General features: G+C 36.4%; 2 protein-coding genes across 3 annotated transcripts; one reads left to right on the top strand and one right to left on the bottom strand.

The window, feature by feature from the left end:
- Window positions 1-26: 26 nt before the first annotated feature.
- LOC147568828 (uncharacterized) lies at window positions 27-3,752 on the bottom strand. 2 transcript variants are annotated; one of them, XM_086655220.1, is made up of 13 exons: window positions 3,672-3,752; window positions 3,602-3,637; window positions 3,065-3,285; window positions 2,829-2,909; window positions 1,948-2,043; window positions 1,674-1,757; window positions 1,483-1,552; window positions 1,307-1,389; window positions 1,088-1,167; window positions 902-1,000; window positions 690-798; window positions 507-596; window positions 27-375 (listed from the first exon to the last, which is right to left on the bottom strand). In XM_086655220.1, exons 3-13 carry the CDS (start codon window positions 3,281-3,283, stop codon window positions 337-339), a joined length of 1,050 nt encoding a protein of 349 aa, XP_086511346.1. In that variant the 5' UTR covers window positions 3,284-3,285; window positions 3,602-3,637; window positions 3,672-3,752; the 3' UTR covers window positions 27-336. The 2 variants fall into 2 exon arrangements, with proteins under 2 accessions (XP_086511346.1, XP_086511347.1); XM_086655221.1 differs by having other exon boundaries at window positions 3,065-3,293; window positions 3,672-3,739.
- A 12,188-nt stretch (window positions 3,753-15,940) lies between these two features.
- On the top strand, window positions 15,941-18,418 carry LOC147568827 (Tetratricopeptide repeat (TPR)-like superfamily protein). Its single transcript, XM_086655218.1, has one exon. The coding sequence runs from the start codon at window positions 16,347-16,349 to the stop codon at window positions 18,069-18,071; it is 1,725 nt and encodes a 574-aa protein (XP_086511344.1). The 5' UTR covers window positions 15,941-16,346; the 3' UTR covers window positions 18,072-18,418.
- Window positions 18,419-18,551: the final 133 nt, after the last annotated feature.

Below are 18,551 nucleotides of genomic sequence, written 5' to 3'. Positions count from 1 at the left end.
ACTTATGGTCAGTTAGTCACAAATTAGGGGCCAAAACGGAATTAACCTTGGATAATTCTTGTATTTGTCTCATCATGTAGCAGAGAGGGCTGCCACTTCCTCGTAATAATCTGTAGTACAACTTTTCTTCTTTCAAAATCGAAATCTAAAAAATATATTAGCAACATAGGGTCTGTATCTTTAAAATCAAAATCTATACAAACTAGGTTGATGTATTTCATCAAGAGAAGATGTCTAAAAAACTGCTAATATCTTAAGGAAATAAGTAAACTTCGGCAAAACAAGAGGCCTGTTACATGGCTAAGGAAGCTCTTCTGCCAGTATCCAAGAACAAGCTCACAAGAAAAATCTTCTCCGACTAGTATCCATCTCTGCCTAAAAATCACAAGATATTGTGACGTAAGGATATGATCCGAAAATTTCAATTGCTTTTCATAATCGTGGAGAGCAAAGTAGAAAAACAGTGATAAAATATCTCAAATGACGAAAGAAAAAAAATTTGATACCTTGTGAACCCACTCATATTCACCTCCTTTAGTATCAAAGGTACCATGTTGCAGACTGATCAACTTTAGCACGAACCTTGGACCACATTCCTGCAAATATCAGTCGAGAGAATGCATAAGATATGTTAGACATTACTAGTATACTGAAACTGGTTCATAAAAAAAGATGGCGAAACTTAAAACCTGAAGGCGAGCGATGGTTTTCCCTTTGGGAGTTTTCTCCTCTTTGGCGTCCTTGGATTTCTTTCCCTTCGCATCGACTAGCTTATCTTCTTTTTCTTCAAAAATGTACCTAAATTCATAAAAGAGAACCAAAGTTATAACGGTGTGAAACTTAATGGAGTCCAAGAACATTAAGACATACCAAGCAAAATGTTGATTAAATAGAGACAGACCTATGGTGGCGAAAGAAAATATAATCTCTCTGGTTGTGGAATGTCACGACTCGTCTTCCACGGAAGTTTGGATCTTGAGGGAAAAGTGATTGTATCATTCTAAAAATAAAAATATATCCAGCAGAGGAGAATGTCAGGAAAAAGAACCGCAGTTAGATTTTAAATGAAACAGAAAAAGATCGATACCTTCCAACACGATGTCCTAGACGTGTTGTAAAGTTATTCAATATTAACTCGGGCAAGTGAGTGGTGGGGTTGCCATGATTCTGCCAATTATAAGAACAATGTATTAGTATAGAGATTCACAAATCCAAAGATATTCAGCCTATAATCTTAATTTACACACTGAGTGGCACCGTTTATGGTCAATAAAAAGACCAAGTATGTACACATTTTGAACATTACCTTAATATCCTTACGCAAGACAAGCTTGGAGAGCTTAAAATGTGCAGTAGGTCCATTGGGTAAACCAATAATGAGTAGAGCATCTACAAAAGAAGCAATGCGAGTTGAGATATAAAACATCTGATTAGAATCACACGCACTCCAAGGCTTTAATTGCCATAAGGAATGCCACTTACTTGGCTCCCTGCGATTAGTGTGGACGACCATGATAGATGTGAACTCTTTGTTATTAGCGTAGTCCACAATCTGCAGAAGGAAAGAAAAATATATATAAATAACTTAATTCTCAGATTGTGAAGAGCTGATATAAAACCACTATAAAAATCAAATAGCCGGTATGAGAAACAACTTAAAAAAATCGAAGCACCTTTTTCATATCATAGGTTCCTCTCTTATAATAGTGAGCATTTGGAATTACTGTAAGTAGCTCCGAAATAAAAGCAGGTCCTCTCTGCAAATGAAAGAATCAATTAATAATCAAGGCAATTAATTGCGTAAGAGACAAACCAACAGAAGAGACAAGAACTCCATTTTATAAGCTCACATTCACAAAAAAAAATGATTAGCCTAACTTATTTGGATTGAGGCATGGAGAAACTTAAAGAGACGCGAAACCAAGTAAATAAGCAAAAGAAACCTACAGTAGAGTTGAAACGACAAGTAGTAATCAAAATTTTTGGTGTCAAGTCCCGTTTCAAAACTCCACTAAACTCATCTGCATCATTTCCCGCAAATAGCTGCAAAACAAACAGTAAAATGATTTAGAAAAAGAAGCTGTATAAAATATCAAGAGTGAAAGAGAGAGAGATTACGTGTTTCTCTTTCTAAAGAGTAAAGAGACATTCTTATCCAGGGTTTGCATTCAACAACATGAGACTAGGTAAGAACCGCAAGATTAATGAGGTCACACTGTACAAGAAGTTCCCAGTGACAATTTCCACAAGTTATCCAAAAAACATCAGTGAAACATGGAAAGATTATCTGGTCCATAAAATTTGTATTTGCGATCTAGGGAAACACGATCCTAGATAAGTAGTAGACCATTTAGAAACAACGAACAAGAGATATACAAAAGAAAAACGTGGTTTTGGTATTGGGCCCGCTAGATTTGTACAGCCACCTCACCAGAAGTATGATGGTCCTTCGTGTTGTTACAGTACTGCCAACTCATGTAGTCGCACAATAGGTAAAACTTGACAACAGTTCATGGTAACAGTAATTTGGAATCTGATACGCTTTAATTGAAGCTAGGGCAAGTTCACCTATGACTTGTTAATGACAAATATTTTGTCACTGTATCCGTAAGTTCTAGATGTGGCGATTATCTTTTCCACGTTTCTAACATATAAATACAAAATATCCAGAGGCTGGTCGGTGGCCTAAGAGAAGTACTCGTCAACGAAAACAAATAAAAGCACCTCATTTTTAGCACAAACTAGAGTACACGATCATTTATAAGAAATTTGATAATATAATAAAATATAAAACCCAGATGAAAAGAGAGAAGAGTAAGAGCACGAACTTCGTCATCATCAGGCTTACAGACAGTTTCGTCAAGCTCCCTTGTGTTCTCAATTGTACGAGGGATCTTCTTTGGAGGTAGCTGCAATAATGAGTAAATCCAAAACGCAATTTTTATTTGAAACATCTCTAATTTGATATATATATATATATATATATATATATATATATATATATAGATGCAATAACATTGATAAGCGGAAAAAGATAGTTGAAGAAAAGAAATTGAATCAGGACCTCTTCACCGAGCTCAATAGCTTTCTTTTCAGCAGCTTCACGAGCTTTGGCCTTTTTACGTTTTTCGAGCTTCTTTTCATGCTTAATCTTAGCATGAATAGCAGATCTCTTTTCTTTATTTTTTATGAGAGATGGAAGTATTTGTCTCTTCTTGTTACTAGGGTTTACTTCTTCTTCTTCAACTGCTTCTGCTTCATCATTCTTTCTCTTCCCACCCATTACTGTTCCTCTCAAGTATCACAACATATGAGAGATTTAAGATTTAAGTAAATACCATACTCTCACAAATATTGAAAGCTTCAGAATTATAAACCTAACCCTAAAATATCACAACTATCACAATTGTAACCTGATTTCTGGTTATATGTTTTTTGGATTGTCTTTAGCCAGAGAAGTAAGATATTATACCAGAGAAAAGTCATGGAAATTATATAAGAAATCTAAGGTTTATGGTTGTAAGAGAGAGAGCGACAGAACCCGCCGGAGAGACAAAAAGAGAGAGAGAGAGAGAGAGAGAGAGAGAGAGAGAGATCTTACCGAGAGACTGAAAGGGAGGGACTGAGTGATAGAGATCTCGTCCGAGACTGAAAGAGAGGGACTGAGAGATAGAGATGTCGCCGGAGATAAAAAAGATAGAGAGAGATTCCGCCAGAGAGATTCCGCCAGAGAGGCCGAGAGAGACCGTTAGAAATGTAGAAATAGAGATTTGAGTAGTTGTAGGGTTTTGTTTAGTTTTTAGGGGCTCCCATTGTTGTTAAAAGGGTCTCCTTGTGATTTCCGTAGGAGTACCACCGAATGCACAAGAGACCATTCGGTACGAGCTTTACTGAATACGAGACCATTCGGTACGAGCCCACTGCATACGAGACCATTCAGTAAGATTCCACCGAAATTTACTCCAATAGTTTATTTTTGTAAATCCGTTGGACTTGTGTCGAATTTCCAAGAGGGACCCTTTTAACAAGAATTGGGAGCCCTTATAAAACTTTCCTTTATTTTATTAGAGAGTGAAAAGTGAACTCTTCAACAAAAAAAAAAAAAAGTGAAAAGTAAACTATGTGAAATTAAATTTTTTTTTTGTTAAAAATATTTCTTGGAACACAAAATATTTCCAGATCTTATAAACAAAAAGTTACTTAATTATTATTTCTAGATCTTAGAAACAAAAGAAGAATGAATATATTTTTTCGAACAAAAAAAATTATTTAACACGGAAAACAATAATGAATATATTTAGATCGTACCTTTGATCGAACCGAAACAAAACACCGATTCATTGAGACTGGAGAGGGTTGGATCTTCAACCAATTTGTTGTCGTTAAGAGTTGGAGATGATAACTACTTCATCAAACAGAACCGAGACGAACCCAAAAACCAAAACCAACAAAGATTAGGGATTTAGGGTTGATTGGTTGAAGATCGATGACTCGATTCTTCGTTGAAGACTAATGACTAATGAGGGTTGAACTTTGGAAGATTAGGGATTTAAAGTGCTTACGTTACGTCGTGTCTGTAACATTAATATTGTAACTTTCAACCTTAATAGGAAAATGTGACCTTCACTTTCTCCTGGTGATCGGGGTGATAACACTTTACCTGCTCCTTTCATGAATCAATCGTTGGTGTCTCGAATCACCGCAGCACATGCATCCTCACGAACCACCGCAACATATGCAACTTCAGAACTCTTGTATGCCCATCCACATTAATCTTCACTCATCCCTCTGTGGCGCTGCCCAACCTGTTTGTTCCCGGACAACAACGGTAGTCAGTGTGTTAAAGACATTTGTATCTATTGTTCCTATGTCCGAAAGTCATGATGAACTCGTAAAGATCACTGTTTCCGGTCTGAACTCTTCTTATTCCTTCCTTTGCAGATGTTCCACAGTAGATATGCCACTTTGTTAAAAACTCAAGAAATTGTCTTTTGCCTAATTCAACCGACAGAGGGAGATGAATGACACTAGAGATGTCAACGGGGCGGGTTTGGGACGGATTACCCCTTCCCAAGTCCGCCCCGTTAGTAAATGGGTTTTATCGTACCCGTCCCAATAGTTAATCGGGGTGGGTATTAATTACCATATTCGATTAAAAATTGCTTAACCGTTACTGACCCGCCCCGCCCCTTTTAACATGAACGGGGCGGGTCGTGTTTTAAACATAAATTTATTACTTTTTAGTTCAATTAAGTTATTTTAATCAAAATAATAGATTTTTATAAACAAAATTTTATAAGAGTTTGCTTTCATCAACTACAATCACTACAACTAATTACATAATATAAAATAGTTAAATTGATAATATGAGATAAAAAGTTTTAGAATCACGTTATATATATATAATGGATAACATACTTAATCGGGGCGGGTTCCACTACCTAATCTCAAACCCGCTCTGAATCTGATAAATGTTTTTTATCTTCATATCATCCGCGACCCGTTCCATTAGGGGCGGGTTTGGACGAAAACCCGATGGTTCATACCAAATTTCCGCCCCTACATGGCACTGTAAGAACACGTGGTCAACTGACTCGTCAACCGCCTCACATAGGATTTTATGTCTATTTTACTTCTGAGTAACCTAACTTGTTAGACTGAGGACTAAAATCTGGGCTTCCTTTGCTTCGCGCCTCATGAATTTGGCCAGCCCGAGGGCACTTAGACTGGGTCTAATCCGTGTTGGGCTTGAACAACACGAACTCAGGCCAGTCTGATGCATAGAGGGAGTTGTCACGACTCCTTTTTAAGTCCCAAAACACAACAACTCATATTGGTCCGAACAACAACATGTTAGCCCAAACAGTGGCCCAAAACATCAAGCATTGTTGGGACATATCACTTGTGGGTTGGGCTGCCGTGAACATAGAGCTTCATTTAGCAAGCTTATGGGCTAAGATCAAAGGAGCATTCGATACTTAGATATATTTTGGGCCGCGGCTTTGGGGAATAAAGAAAATTCTCCGGGGAATGAAGACTTTCATTAAAATCAGTCAAATAAAATTGACTTTTTTGTTTCTTTCTGTTAAGGGGCTTCTAATTTTAGGAGTTAAAAAAATTATAGAAGATACTATAATAAAATTAGAAGTTATTTTTTTATAAAATTAAAATAAATCTTTCTAGGATCAAAAAATAAGGCAACTTCCAAGTTTTCTTGTGTTCTTCCACTGAAGTTTGATTTTCTTCTAATCAGTAAACCCTAAAACACATGGAGAATAAACCTAATGATAATGAAGAAGACATAGATACTAAACAATGGTCTGGTCTTGATGATATTGAAGAGGTAAAGTTCATGTGTGGTTTTTGATTTTATTGTTCTTCAACTCGATTTTCATGGTTTACTCAAAAGAAAAAAAAACGATTTACATTCTTTTACAGTTGCACCACGAACAGATTTCGCAGATGCGAAACATTTCGCACTTAATGATGTTGCGAAACATTTCGTAAGAATCTTTTGTACGAAATGTGGCTTGTTGTATATTCACTCGAAAAGGTTCTGTTTTACTAATTTTATTATATAGATTATTTGAAACTCTGATTTCTATTTCAGACTCTTCAATTTGACTCAAATGAATCTTCAATGCATGAAAGTAAAACTCTTTCTATGAGATTGGACGTATCACATATATTTCTGAGAGACAAGGTAAGAATACGTTTTCATTAGTACTATTGTGTGAATGAATTGAATATAAGTTGAAGATAACTTATTTTCTTGTATGTTACAGTATTTTGATTCAAGGGAAGAAGTAATAGATTGGTGTAGCAAGACATGTAAAGAAACCGGATTTGTCATTGTGAAAAAAATGAGTAAGTCTGTGAATAATGAAGGAAAAGGGCCGTTCACGTTGCTTCAGTGCAATCGAAGTGGTATATTCTGTAGCCACAAACCAAAAAATTGGGTTTCTAATACAGTTCCAAGTTAAGGAGGCGTACGGGTTCTTCTAAATGTGATTGTCCTTTTGCTATAAAAGTGAAATGTGTCGTACTTCACGAGAAGTGGATTATTGAAGTAATCAATGGACATCACAACCACCAACTTGAGAAGGATCTCACAGGACATGGATATGCATCTCGGTTGAATGAAGTTGAATCTGAATTAGTTAAGAGTTTAACTAAGAGTGGATCACGTCCCAAAGAGATATTGTTGCACATAAAACAAAAGGCCAAACAAAATAGTGAACCTAACTGGTCCATTAAGAAGACTATTTACAATGTGCACGAAAGCTCAAGTGTGATGAAAGTGAAGGTAGGTCAGCAATGCAATAGTTTTTGAAGTTGTGCACCGACTACCACTATGTAACGAAATATAGATGTCACGAAATGTCTGAAGAGATAAAAGATCTATTTTGTGCACATCCTAAGAGCGTTCAACTGGCGTGGTGTTTCCCTCAGTATGTTATCATCGATTGCACTTACAAAACCAATAGGTTTAAGTATCCTTTGCTCCAGGTAGTCTCTACGACTTCGACTGGAAAGACTTTCACAGTGGCAAATGCATTTATAGCTAGCGAGGTTACAGAACATTACAGTTGGGTTCTAGAGTGTCTTAGAGATTTATATAATGTTGGAGATACTCCAACGGTATTTGTAACTGATAGGGAACAAGCGTTGATAAATGCGATTGGGGTCGTGTATCCAGATGGGCAACATATCCTTTGTTTGTGGCATATAAACAAGAGCGTTTGATCGAAGGCTGAAAAACAATTAAAGAACATTGTCAAGAATATGAAGATGGATGAAAGTGAGAAGAAACTTGAGAAAGAGAAGATGGTTGATGATTTTTTCAATGAATGGCAGCGTTTGGTTTGGGCAGATACTGAAGAATTATACAATTCCCAGTACAATAATCTCTTAAACAACTGGACAAAATAATCCTTGGAGTTAGTATCTTATGTACAAGATACATGGTTGTCACTCTACAAAGAGAGATTTGTTAATTATTGGACTAATCAGATAAGACACTACGGCACCACAACAACCAGTAGTGCTGAGGGAGAACATGGTAGGTGGAAGTGTTTCTTAAATAACTCGACAGGTAATTTTGTTTCATGTTGGGAAGCTGCTCATAAGTGTTTAGAACATCAGTTTATTGGCATCACGGCTGCTTTACAAAAAAGTTTGAGTACTGTATTGCATGAGCATCAAACATGCCTTTTCGACAAATTAAGGAATGTAGTCTCACATTGGGCAATGTCAATTATGTTGACTGAGATACAACGAGTCGATCCTTATGAAAGTGGAAATGTTTGTCTTTGTATACTTAGACGCACACATGGGCTACCATGTATGTAGACACGAGTTGCTCGAGTAAGATAGTAGTAATGTACTCATACCTCATGAAACTATTGATAGATATTGGAGACAGATGTCATACGATGTCTTGGTAGAAGTCGAAAAAATGAACTACGATGACCTACCTGAGCAAATGATAGCTAGAGAAATGTGGCAAAAAGCCTCACAACCGGAGAGAGAGCAAATGAGAATCGAACTAAGGTTAATCGGTGCTCCTAAAACAACAAACCTGAGAGAGCCTGAAAATCTTATTGTTGGGAAAGATCGCCGATCAAAGAAGCAAAGTCAGAAGGATAGGACTACAAAACGGGAACCATCAAGCTTTTAGATTTTAGAAAAGCAAAAAACAGAGAAGGAAAAACAAGAAAAAAAATTAGAAAAAGAAAAGGCGTTGCAGAAGAAACGAGTGAGAAAGGCACAAAAAGAGAAGGCAAAAAAAAAAGAACGGCCGAAATGCAAAAGGAAAAAAAAAAGAAATCAAAGAAATTCAAAAGGCGGAACTCGACGATAAGTTGAAGAACATGACGCAAAAAACTGAACGACAGGAACTCGGACCAAAGAAAAGACCGGCTCCGGTGATATATCCGCCGGTGATAGAGACAATGTGGTTGAGTTCAATTCCCCCTCACATGAAAAAGTACGTCCAAAACATAGTAGATGTCTCGGTGGATGGGCATTGTGGTTTTCATGTTGTTGGTAAAGCAACTACTAATGGACGTCACGAGATTGGAAAGGAAATTCGTCGAATGATGTATAATCACATTATTGAGAATGAAGACTATTATGTAGTAAAAACTATTATGGTAACATGAGTTACTCTCAATTTAAGCTTAACGTCAATTATGCATTATTTTTTATTTTACACTGATTCGATGTTCATTACATGTCGGAAGAACAAATAATAAGTCAAAACTTGGGACCTCGAAAAAACAGCAGATTTCGTACTAACGAAATATTTCGCACCAACGGAAAATTGGCAAAAGAGGAAGGTATTTCTTAGTTACGAAACACTCATCTGACTTTTATTTTCAAACTCAGTTTCGTAGGTACGAAACATTTTCACCCACGAAAAATTGGTAAAACAGGAAGGTGTTTCTTAGTAACGAAACACTCATCTGACTTTTATTTTCAAACTCAGTTTCGTAGGTACGAAACATTTCGCACCCACGGAAAATTGGCAAAACAGGAAGGTGTTTCTTAGTTACGAAACACTCATCTGACTTTCAAACACAGTTTCGTAGGTACGAAACATTTCGCGCCCACGGAAAATTGGCAAAACAGGAAGGTGTTTCTTAGTTACGAAACATTCATCTGACTTTTAATTTCAAACTCATAACATACCACCATTGAAAACTTAAGACTCAACACATCCGAAAGGTTTTTCATTTCAAACTTGAATAAGTATCAGTAAAAACATACCGCCATTGAACCAAAACACTTCGGGTTCAATAGGAAACATAAAAAAAGGACTGATGTTCCACACCAAAAAAAGGAAACAAAGTTCTACACCAAAAAAAGGACTTAGTTTAAGATCATTCGGGTTGGTCGTCGCTTCCAATGTCATCCGCTATCATCTTCGTCTTCTTCACCATTTTTTCTTTCAAGCTCGGAGATATAGCCATGTTTTCACCACCCCCACATATATGCAGAGCATCTGCAAACTTTTTCAAGCAGGATTTCCGAAATATATATATACATTAGTATGTGTTAAAAGAAAAAAACTGAAAAAACAGAAGATAAGAGAGTAGTTTTTACCATTCTTTGCAAGATGCTATTAGTGTCTTTTGGTGGCTCAACAAGAACGTCTGTTTCTTCTTCTCTGCTTGGATGGATCGGGTTAACTACCCTCGGGTAGGAGGCCGTGAGATACCAACCAATGTAATCGTCTTCGGTTTGATCAGGAACAGTAACATCATTACAATATTGGTCAGACATGATGTGGTTTTGCCAATTACTCCACATATGTGCAGCACTGGAACCGTAGTAAGCTGTGAAGTGTTTGTCTGTTGTTATTAACTTCACTACATCGAGAGGTTGAGGTGGTTCAGGAATCGACTGAATATATCCAAGCTGACGTAGGATCCGCCGAGGATATACGGTAGCAGTGAGTTCGAAACATACCACCATCCCACTATAGTAACTGACTGGATGGTTTGGTTAATGATTCTGACTATGTGCGTAGGAATCCCAGATAACCTGTAAATGCAGATAAAATGAAAATTTTATCTTTTTAAAATGATTTGTATATCAAGCACATAAAGTTATTAATACTTACATCTGTACTTTGTAACTCATCAATTCTCTCCCTCAAAACTTTAAGATCTTGAAGTCTTTTTCTTTTATTCGTTGGCGGCCTAGGTACCCATTTTCTAGCCAATGGCCAACCATCTTCAAATTTGGTGTTTTTATTCCATCCAGAGTAGAGGTCAGGAAAGTGTTCATAAATCCAAACCTAAAATTAGTAAATATTTTGTACAAATAAATATAAAAAAATATTTGAACATGTATTTGTAACGTACCTCGAGAATTGTAAAACATCCGCCCATCTATTTTACTTTAAATTTAGTCGCAGAACAGAGCTGATGCATCAGGTTTGCAAGACATTGCAGTCCCCGAAGAATAGCTCTTTACCTCATTCAAATTTTCAAAGCACTGGAGGTATTAAACATTCACCCGCTTTTACAGGGCATATGCATGATCCAACAACATATAGTAAATAAGCTCCAGCACAATACTCCTTCTTCTTATGTGACATGTTGTTTTTCGAATTCGAAAAGTTTTCAGCCAACCACGCAAGTTTTACCGTTTTTAGACAACCATCCTTCAGTTCATTTCTAGCTTCATTAGGCTCCAATCCCAAGGTTCTCTTCATCAACTTCAACACAAAAGCCGATTGCATTGCAGTACCTCCTTCCCATATATGGGAGATCGACTATGTGCTTCACATATTCAAGTCTGATCATCATATCCCCGAATGGTAAATGGAAGGTGTTGGTTTCAGGATAATACCTTTCCGTAAAAGCACTGACAAGAGCATCGTCGGGTCTCCGGTACACATAATTAATGATGGATAAAAATTAGCATCATTTACCTTTTGTTGTACGAATTTACACTCTCCACCAAGCACCCATCGGCCAATCCAATCAGCCGTGGGTTTAACTGTCAATAGTCGATCCGAACTCTGAAAAATAAAAGTTTCATTAGAAAACCTATGTGAAAAAAATATTAAATCAAAAGGTGCCAATCAAAATGGTTGAGTTCAGCAAAGAATTAGACTCATATTACCTTTCCATATGTGGTTTGCAATGTGCGAGGTATAATATTGAAGTAAAGATCGGTCCGTCGGGAATCCATCGAAGTCTGAGTGATCACTTGAACTAGCAGGTGATTCTACCATGTTAATCTCGTGGCCTTGGTCGTGGCCCCCCTCATCGGCAGACTCATCGTCGGATTCCTCGCCAGACTGGTTGGCAGTCTGACTCTTCGCTTGACTCCTGATAGTTTATATTTTTTAGTGACGACCTATCAACGTTGGCCTTGGAGCGTATCTCCACAAGCCGTTGACGTGCAGACACCGTAGAATTTCGTTCTCTTCTACCAACGACGACTTCTTTATGAACCAGAGACTTTTGAGCCGGAACATCCGCTTTATACTTTTTACACCTATAAAAAACAAAACAAAACAAAAATGTGTGGCTTCTAGTTTGTCAAAGAACTGATAAGAACCGACCAATCAGAGTTTCTATCTTGGACTATTTTAAATCCAAATATACTCTCTACGATGCATATATAATAGATTCACCAACGTTCATGCATTTTATTCATCCATAAAGCTTAAAATCATTATTAGCTAAATACGAAATATTGTTGTTAACAACCAACTAGACGAACATATTGAATCAAGATAGATTAATTAAGATAAATTTAACAAAACCAATATCTGAAACAAAAGAGTTGGCTTCTAATGGTATGAAAAGAAACTACAATGGAAAGATTCATGACCATTTCGCTATGTTGAAAAAGTCGGGACTAGTCCCCAGTCGCCATTGTGGCGCCTCGACTAGGGACCAGACCCCTAGTCGGGACTTATTATAAATAAAGCCCCGACTCGGCCCGACTAGGGTCGGGTCGACTAGTCGGGCCAGTCGGGCTTTATAGTAGCAGGTATGTTTTGTTTTTCTTTCTTTTTCATTCTCCAAACCGAGAAAGCCTAGGGTTCTTCCATCTTATCTTCTTCCCTCTTCTCCAAACACCAATCAACCATCATTAAAGCACTTTTTCAAGTTATCTTCTTCTCCAAACTTGATTCCAAGTAAGTTTCTCTTTCTATCTTCTCCATTTTTTCTTTTTACAACTCTTTCTCTCTAGAAATCATTAGTTGAGTTTTTTTTCTATATAAACTGATTTTAATGTTAAGTTTGAGTTGTTATACTTCATTAATGTTTATAACAATTAGGTTTGACTTGTTATGGTTAATTTATAGTGATTTATATGGATAATATGGACTGATTTTAGGGTTTAGGGTTTGTTTTTTTGTGTTTTATACTTATAATGGGGTTATTTTAGGGTTTAAGGTTGATATTTTAGGGATTAGGGTATGATTTGTACTGTTTTATATTCATAATGAGGTTATTTTAGGGTTTAAGGTTGATATTATACTCGTAATGGACTGATTTTATGGTTTATTGTATGATTTTTGTTGATATTATACTCATAATTAACTTATTTTATGGTTTATAATCTGATTTTTGGTGATATTGTACTCTTAATGAATTGATTTTTTTCCTTTTTTGGTTAATTTGAAACGGTAAAGTCCTTAAGCGATGAATTCTGCGAGTACTGGATCTGCTGGTGCTAGTAGTGTTGCTCCGGTGAAAAGAAATTCCTACGACATAGCATGGGAATGGGGAGAATGTAAGAATGTTAATGACAAAAATTTGGTATGGTGTAAGTTATGTGAGAAGAAGTTGTCAGGGGAAATCTATAGACTTAAGGAACATCTTATTGGCAAGAAAGGAAATACTTTACCATGTGGTAAAGTTACTATTGAGATAAAGAAGAAAATCCAAGAACAAATGGATAACTATGGAAAGAAAAAAATTGAAAAGGCTAGAATTAGTAATATCATTCGAAACCATGATGTTTTGGGTGATGATGATGATGAGGGATATGATGAAGATGTCGAAGATGAGGGTGAAGTATTGGTGAAGGAATCAAATACTGTTAATGCGAAAGGAAAAAGTCAGAAGATAGCAAGCAATGTTAGAGGTTCTATGGATGCTTATTTTAAGGCTGATGCTAAGAAAATGAAACAAGACACTCTAGATAGAAACAATCCTCATAAAATAGAGTTGATGCACAAGTCTTGGAAGAAATATGCCATGTGGGCAAATGAGGCTGGGATTTCTTTCAATGTTGTAAAATTGGATAGCTACAAAGACTTCACAGATTCAGTTGGAGAATATGGAAGATTCATGCCAGCTCCCTCTGTCTACCATATTAGAACAACCATGGTCAAGGAGATGTTGAAGGAAACAAACGCCTATGTTGAGTCTTTTCGAACACATTGGGAGAGCTTTGGATGTACTATAATGTCAGATTTTTGGACTGATGGAAAACGTAGGTGTTTGATTAATTTTTTAGTGAGTTGTCCGAAAGGAACAGTTTTTTTGAACTCCATTGATGCATCTGAGTATGTTAAGGATTCGAATCTCATTGTGGGCATGATTAATGATGTGATTAAATTTGTAGGAGAGAAAAACATTGTTCAGGTATGTTTTTGGATTATTATTACTTTATTTGATATCATCTTTAATTAATCTTGCTCATACAATCTTACTATGCTTTTCTTTTGTAGTTTGTTACCGATAATGCTGCTAATTACAAATTAGCAGGCAAGAAGTTAGTGGAAGAACGTCCTCATATGTTTTGGACTCCATGTGCTGCACATTGTGTGAACTTAATGCTTCAGAATATTGATGATGATTTACCGAAGATAAAGAGTGCTTTAGCTGATTCCAAAACTGTTGTGGGGTTTATATATAACCATGGTAGAGTATTAAACATGATGAGGAAACATGATGAGATTGAACCGCCAAGTGTATTCGATCAATGCTACTAATCACTTGTTGTCGTTTGTAGTTTGTTTTTAGCTTACTAGTTGTTAAGACCTCTATGAACCACTTTTATTTTGAATTTGCTTTAACTATGGACCACTTAAGTTTATGTTATTTAAATGATATTATTGTATTAGTAATTGGTGATGGCGATTGGTAGTATTTTTTCTTTACATGAATTTGCAATGGTGAAGTAAATATTGAGCTACTGAATTGAATATTGAATGAAGTCTTTTTTTTTTCAGGAAAAGTTGTGTCTACACTTGGAAAATTGGAAGAACCTCTATTCACCTCTATCAAGGTAAGATTTCTCATCATATTGATCTCAAATGTTTATATTTATGCATATATATAATTACATATAAAAAACATTATATATTAATATTATACGACTAGTCCCGCCTAAATACGACTATTAACGACTACTCCTAGTCCCGGGTCTGGCGACTAGTCCCCGTTGCCGCCTTTTTCAACAGCCATTTCGTACCTGATAAAATTACGAAACATTTCGTACCTGATAAATTACGAAATATTTCGTAGTTCGCGATTTGCGAAATTGAAACAGATTTCGCAAATCGCGAACTACGAAACAGGAGCAGAAAATCCTAGATATGATATCTGACACGTCATCAAACTAGGCTTAATATGCTTCGAAATTAAAAAAACATATATCATACAAGGCCTAACATCATTTGGATCACACAAAAAACAGTCCAAATCACACAAATTTCTAGAGTTTATAAGATCTTAAAAAAAAAATTAGGGCTAAAATAACTTGATTTGTAGGGTTTGGAAGCTACTTACCTCTCTTGAGTGAGATTAGTGGATGAAGATGTTTTTTTTGAACGACCCATGGTAAGAGATTGAAGAGATTTTGATGATTTCCAGATTTTCCCCCCTTTATCTCTCTAACTTGTTGGTGATTTCTCTCTAACTTGTACAGGAAAGAGGTTTTGTGTTTTTTGAGAGAAGAAAATGGGAGATGAAGAGAAATCAGAGAATGGGAGATGATTTCTGTTTTTGATGGTTTCTAGGGTTTTTTGATGATTTATGTTTTTTGAGAGAAGAGAAAGGGAGATGATGAGAAAGAGGCCTTTTTGATTTCTCAAAGAAGAAGGTAAGACTATATTTTTGTTGAAATAGAAGGGAAGGACTTACAATAAAAAATTAAAAAAATTTGTTACTTAAAGTTAATATTATTAATTATTAAGGTATATTGTATTCCCCATAAAAATTTATTCCCTAGAGAACTTTCGAAAAATCCGAATTCCCCGGAGAATTTTCTTTATTCTCCAAAGTCGCGACCATATTTTGAGGAGCTTCAAGAGTTCTCTAAAAAACTTCTAGAGATCTCCACGGAAGGATCCACACACTTCCCATCCATTGGATGTTAGACGTATGACTTAATTTTGATTATCGATTTTGTAAACTAACTAGTATAAATAGGGGATCACCCTCTCATTTGTAGGCATCCAAGTGAGGATTCAAGCAATCTAAAGAGTGGAGTGACTTGGACATTGTGCCCAAAACATACTTGTAATCTTTGAGTTCTTATCAATAAAGATCAAGTTACCTTAAGTGTTCTTGCATACTTCGAGCTTACCTTTCTTAGAGCATTCTTAGTGTGGGAATAACCTAATTAAGTACTCTAGGCATTTGAGGTGAAGGCTTAGACTTGTGCTTAAGAGAGAAGCTAAGACAAGGTCCGCCCGGTGTCAAAAGAGATGGGCTAAGAGCAAAAGGAAAGGATGCCTTTAGAGGCACCACTGGTGAATTGAACTAAGAAGGCCTCTCTTCTTTGTTGAAGAAAACCTTCTCAAAGTCTCAAATCTCACCATCGGAAAAGAGCCGTAGAGAGAGAAAGAGAGGTTTAGAGATATGTGGAGATCAAAAGCAAGAGCTTTCCTCATCAGATGTTCAATACATCCAGCTCCTTCAGTTCAACACCAGGTATCATCTAAGACCCTAGCAGTAATTCAATCTCCACTTCCACATTTCTCACCTAGTTTATCCATAAACCCTAGATTCTTCTCTAACAACCCAAACCTCAATAATGAAAATGATGATTTTAATGAAAACCCTAGTTTCATTCCAGATGAAGGAGTAACCCAATCTGGGATTCTCGATGAATCCCAGAATTTCACTTCACTAGATAGTATTGAAGATGAAAACCCTAATTTTATCTCTCAAGAAAATGCCGATAATGATGATCAAATTAGTGAAGAACCAGTTGTTGAAGAAATCCAAGAGATAGATAATGAGAAACTGGAAAGTGTTTTATCTGTTCTTCAGAGTAGCATAGAGGGTTCTTTAGAATCAAACCTAGATAATAGTGATTTTAATCTAACTGAGGAATTTGGGTTAAGAGTAATCCAAACCCCTCTTGTTCCAGGCCACAACTTGATTAGCTTCTTCAAATGGGCTTCACAAAAGGAGGAGTCTTTCACAACTACCCTAACTATTGATTCCCTTGTCCAAGCAATTGGTTCTAGTCTTAAAAAGAAAGAGGTTTATTCATTGTGGGATTTGATTAAAGAGATTGGCGAGAACAAGAAAAATGTATTGAACACTGAAATCCTTAATGAATTGATCTCTTTGTTAAGTAAGTTGGGAAAAGGAAAAGCTTCTTTAGAAGTTTTCGACAAGTTTGAGGAATTCGGATGTGCTCCAAATGCTGATTCTTACTATTTAACGATCGAAGCACTTTACAATCGAAAGATTTTCGATGGGGCTTGGGTTGTTTGTGAGAAGATGCTTAACTCAGGAAACTTGCCCGATATCGGAAAGATCGGTAAGATCATTTCCTATTTCTGTAAAGCAAAGATGGCAAAAGATGCTCATTTAGTTTATTTGATGGCAAAAGAGAAGGACAAATACCCACCTAAATCTTCTGTTAACTTCTTGATTAGTTCGTTGTGTAGAAAGGGTGAAACTGTTCAGCTAGCTCTAGAGTTGTTGCAGGATTTCTCAGAAGAGACAAGAAAATACGCAACAAAACCTTTCTCTTCAGCCGTTCGTGCTCTATGTAAAAGTAAGGATATCGATGGGGCGAAGAAGTTGTTGCTCGATATGGTCAGTCATGGCCCACCTCCTGGAAATGCAGTGTTCAATTCTGTCATTTATAGTCTCTCTAAGGCTGGAAATATGGAGGAGGCACTTGGGTTTGTTAAGGTGATGGAGAAGAGAGGATTGAGACCTGATATATACACTTATACTGTTATTATAAATGGTTACACAAAGGGAGGTCAAATGGACGAGGCTGTTGCAGTTTTATCAGAAGCCAAGAAGAAGCATTCCAAGCTTAGCTCTGATCCTTACCATGTATTAATTCATGGGTATTGCCAGCTTGAAGAATACGATAAAGCTCTGAACTTGTTGACTGAGATGAAGGAGAATAGTATTTTACCTAATGCTAGTGATTACAAAAATGTGATTCAATCTCTTTGTCTTAAAGCTTTAGATTGGGAAACAGCCGAGAAGCTTTTTGAAGAAATGAAAGAAAATGGCTTGTATCTTACTGGAATTACTCGAGGTCTTATTAAGGCAGTCAAGGAATTGGAAGAGGAGGGAGCAGAAGATGAGATAGAGAGTATCGAAGCTTAAATGCTTCTACTTCTCCGGGTTTTTTCGTTCAACCGATACAATCTATGATTATTGAAGTTCTTGTATTTGTAGAATTTTGTTTTTCTTTGCTTTTGCTGGTAAGACGCCGAATATGTGTTTATTTTCTTTTAAGTGATATTTTTCTTGCATTCGATAGAGTTAGTACTTAGAGGTAGAATATGATTCCTTCTGTTTTACATCCTAATGAAGGGAAATCTTTGCAACCTACTATGTGAAGTTATGAACTTAACTTCATCTACTGAAAATTTCAATTTCGATGGTGGAATTCTCGTTTTGTTTTGAACTTGCAGTAAAATAATACAAGTATGTACTATTGATTGTTATCATTTAATTGTTTTAATTGCTTTTTAGATATTTGTTGTGTTCTTTCATTTCTGATAGGCGACAATACATGTATAAGGATCGGAATGCCAAGGTCTAGGTGGAACGGCCGTAGCGAGTTTCAGATTGAATCCCATA

The sequence above is a fragment of the Eschscholzia californica genome, unplaced genomic scaffold, assembly GCF_041429995.1.
Source record: "Eschscholzia californica isolate CP2 unplaced genomic scaffold, dmEscCali1.0.p SCAF_1, whole genome shotgun sequence".
Classification (NCBI taxonomy): domain Eukaryota; kingdom Viridiplantae; phylum Streptophyta; class Magnoliopsida; order Ranunculales; family Papaveraceae; genus Eschscholzia; species Eschscholzia californica.
Note: the sequence above shows the minus strand (reverse complement) of the source record. Positions and strands in the feature narration are given on the sequence as shown.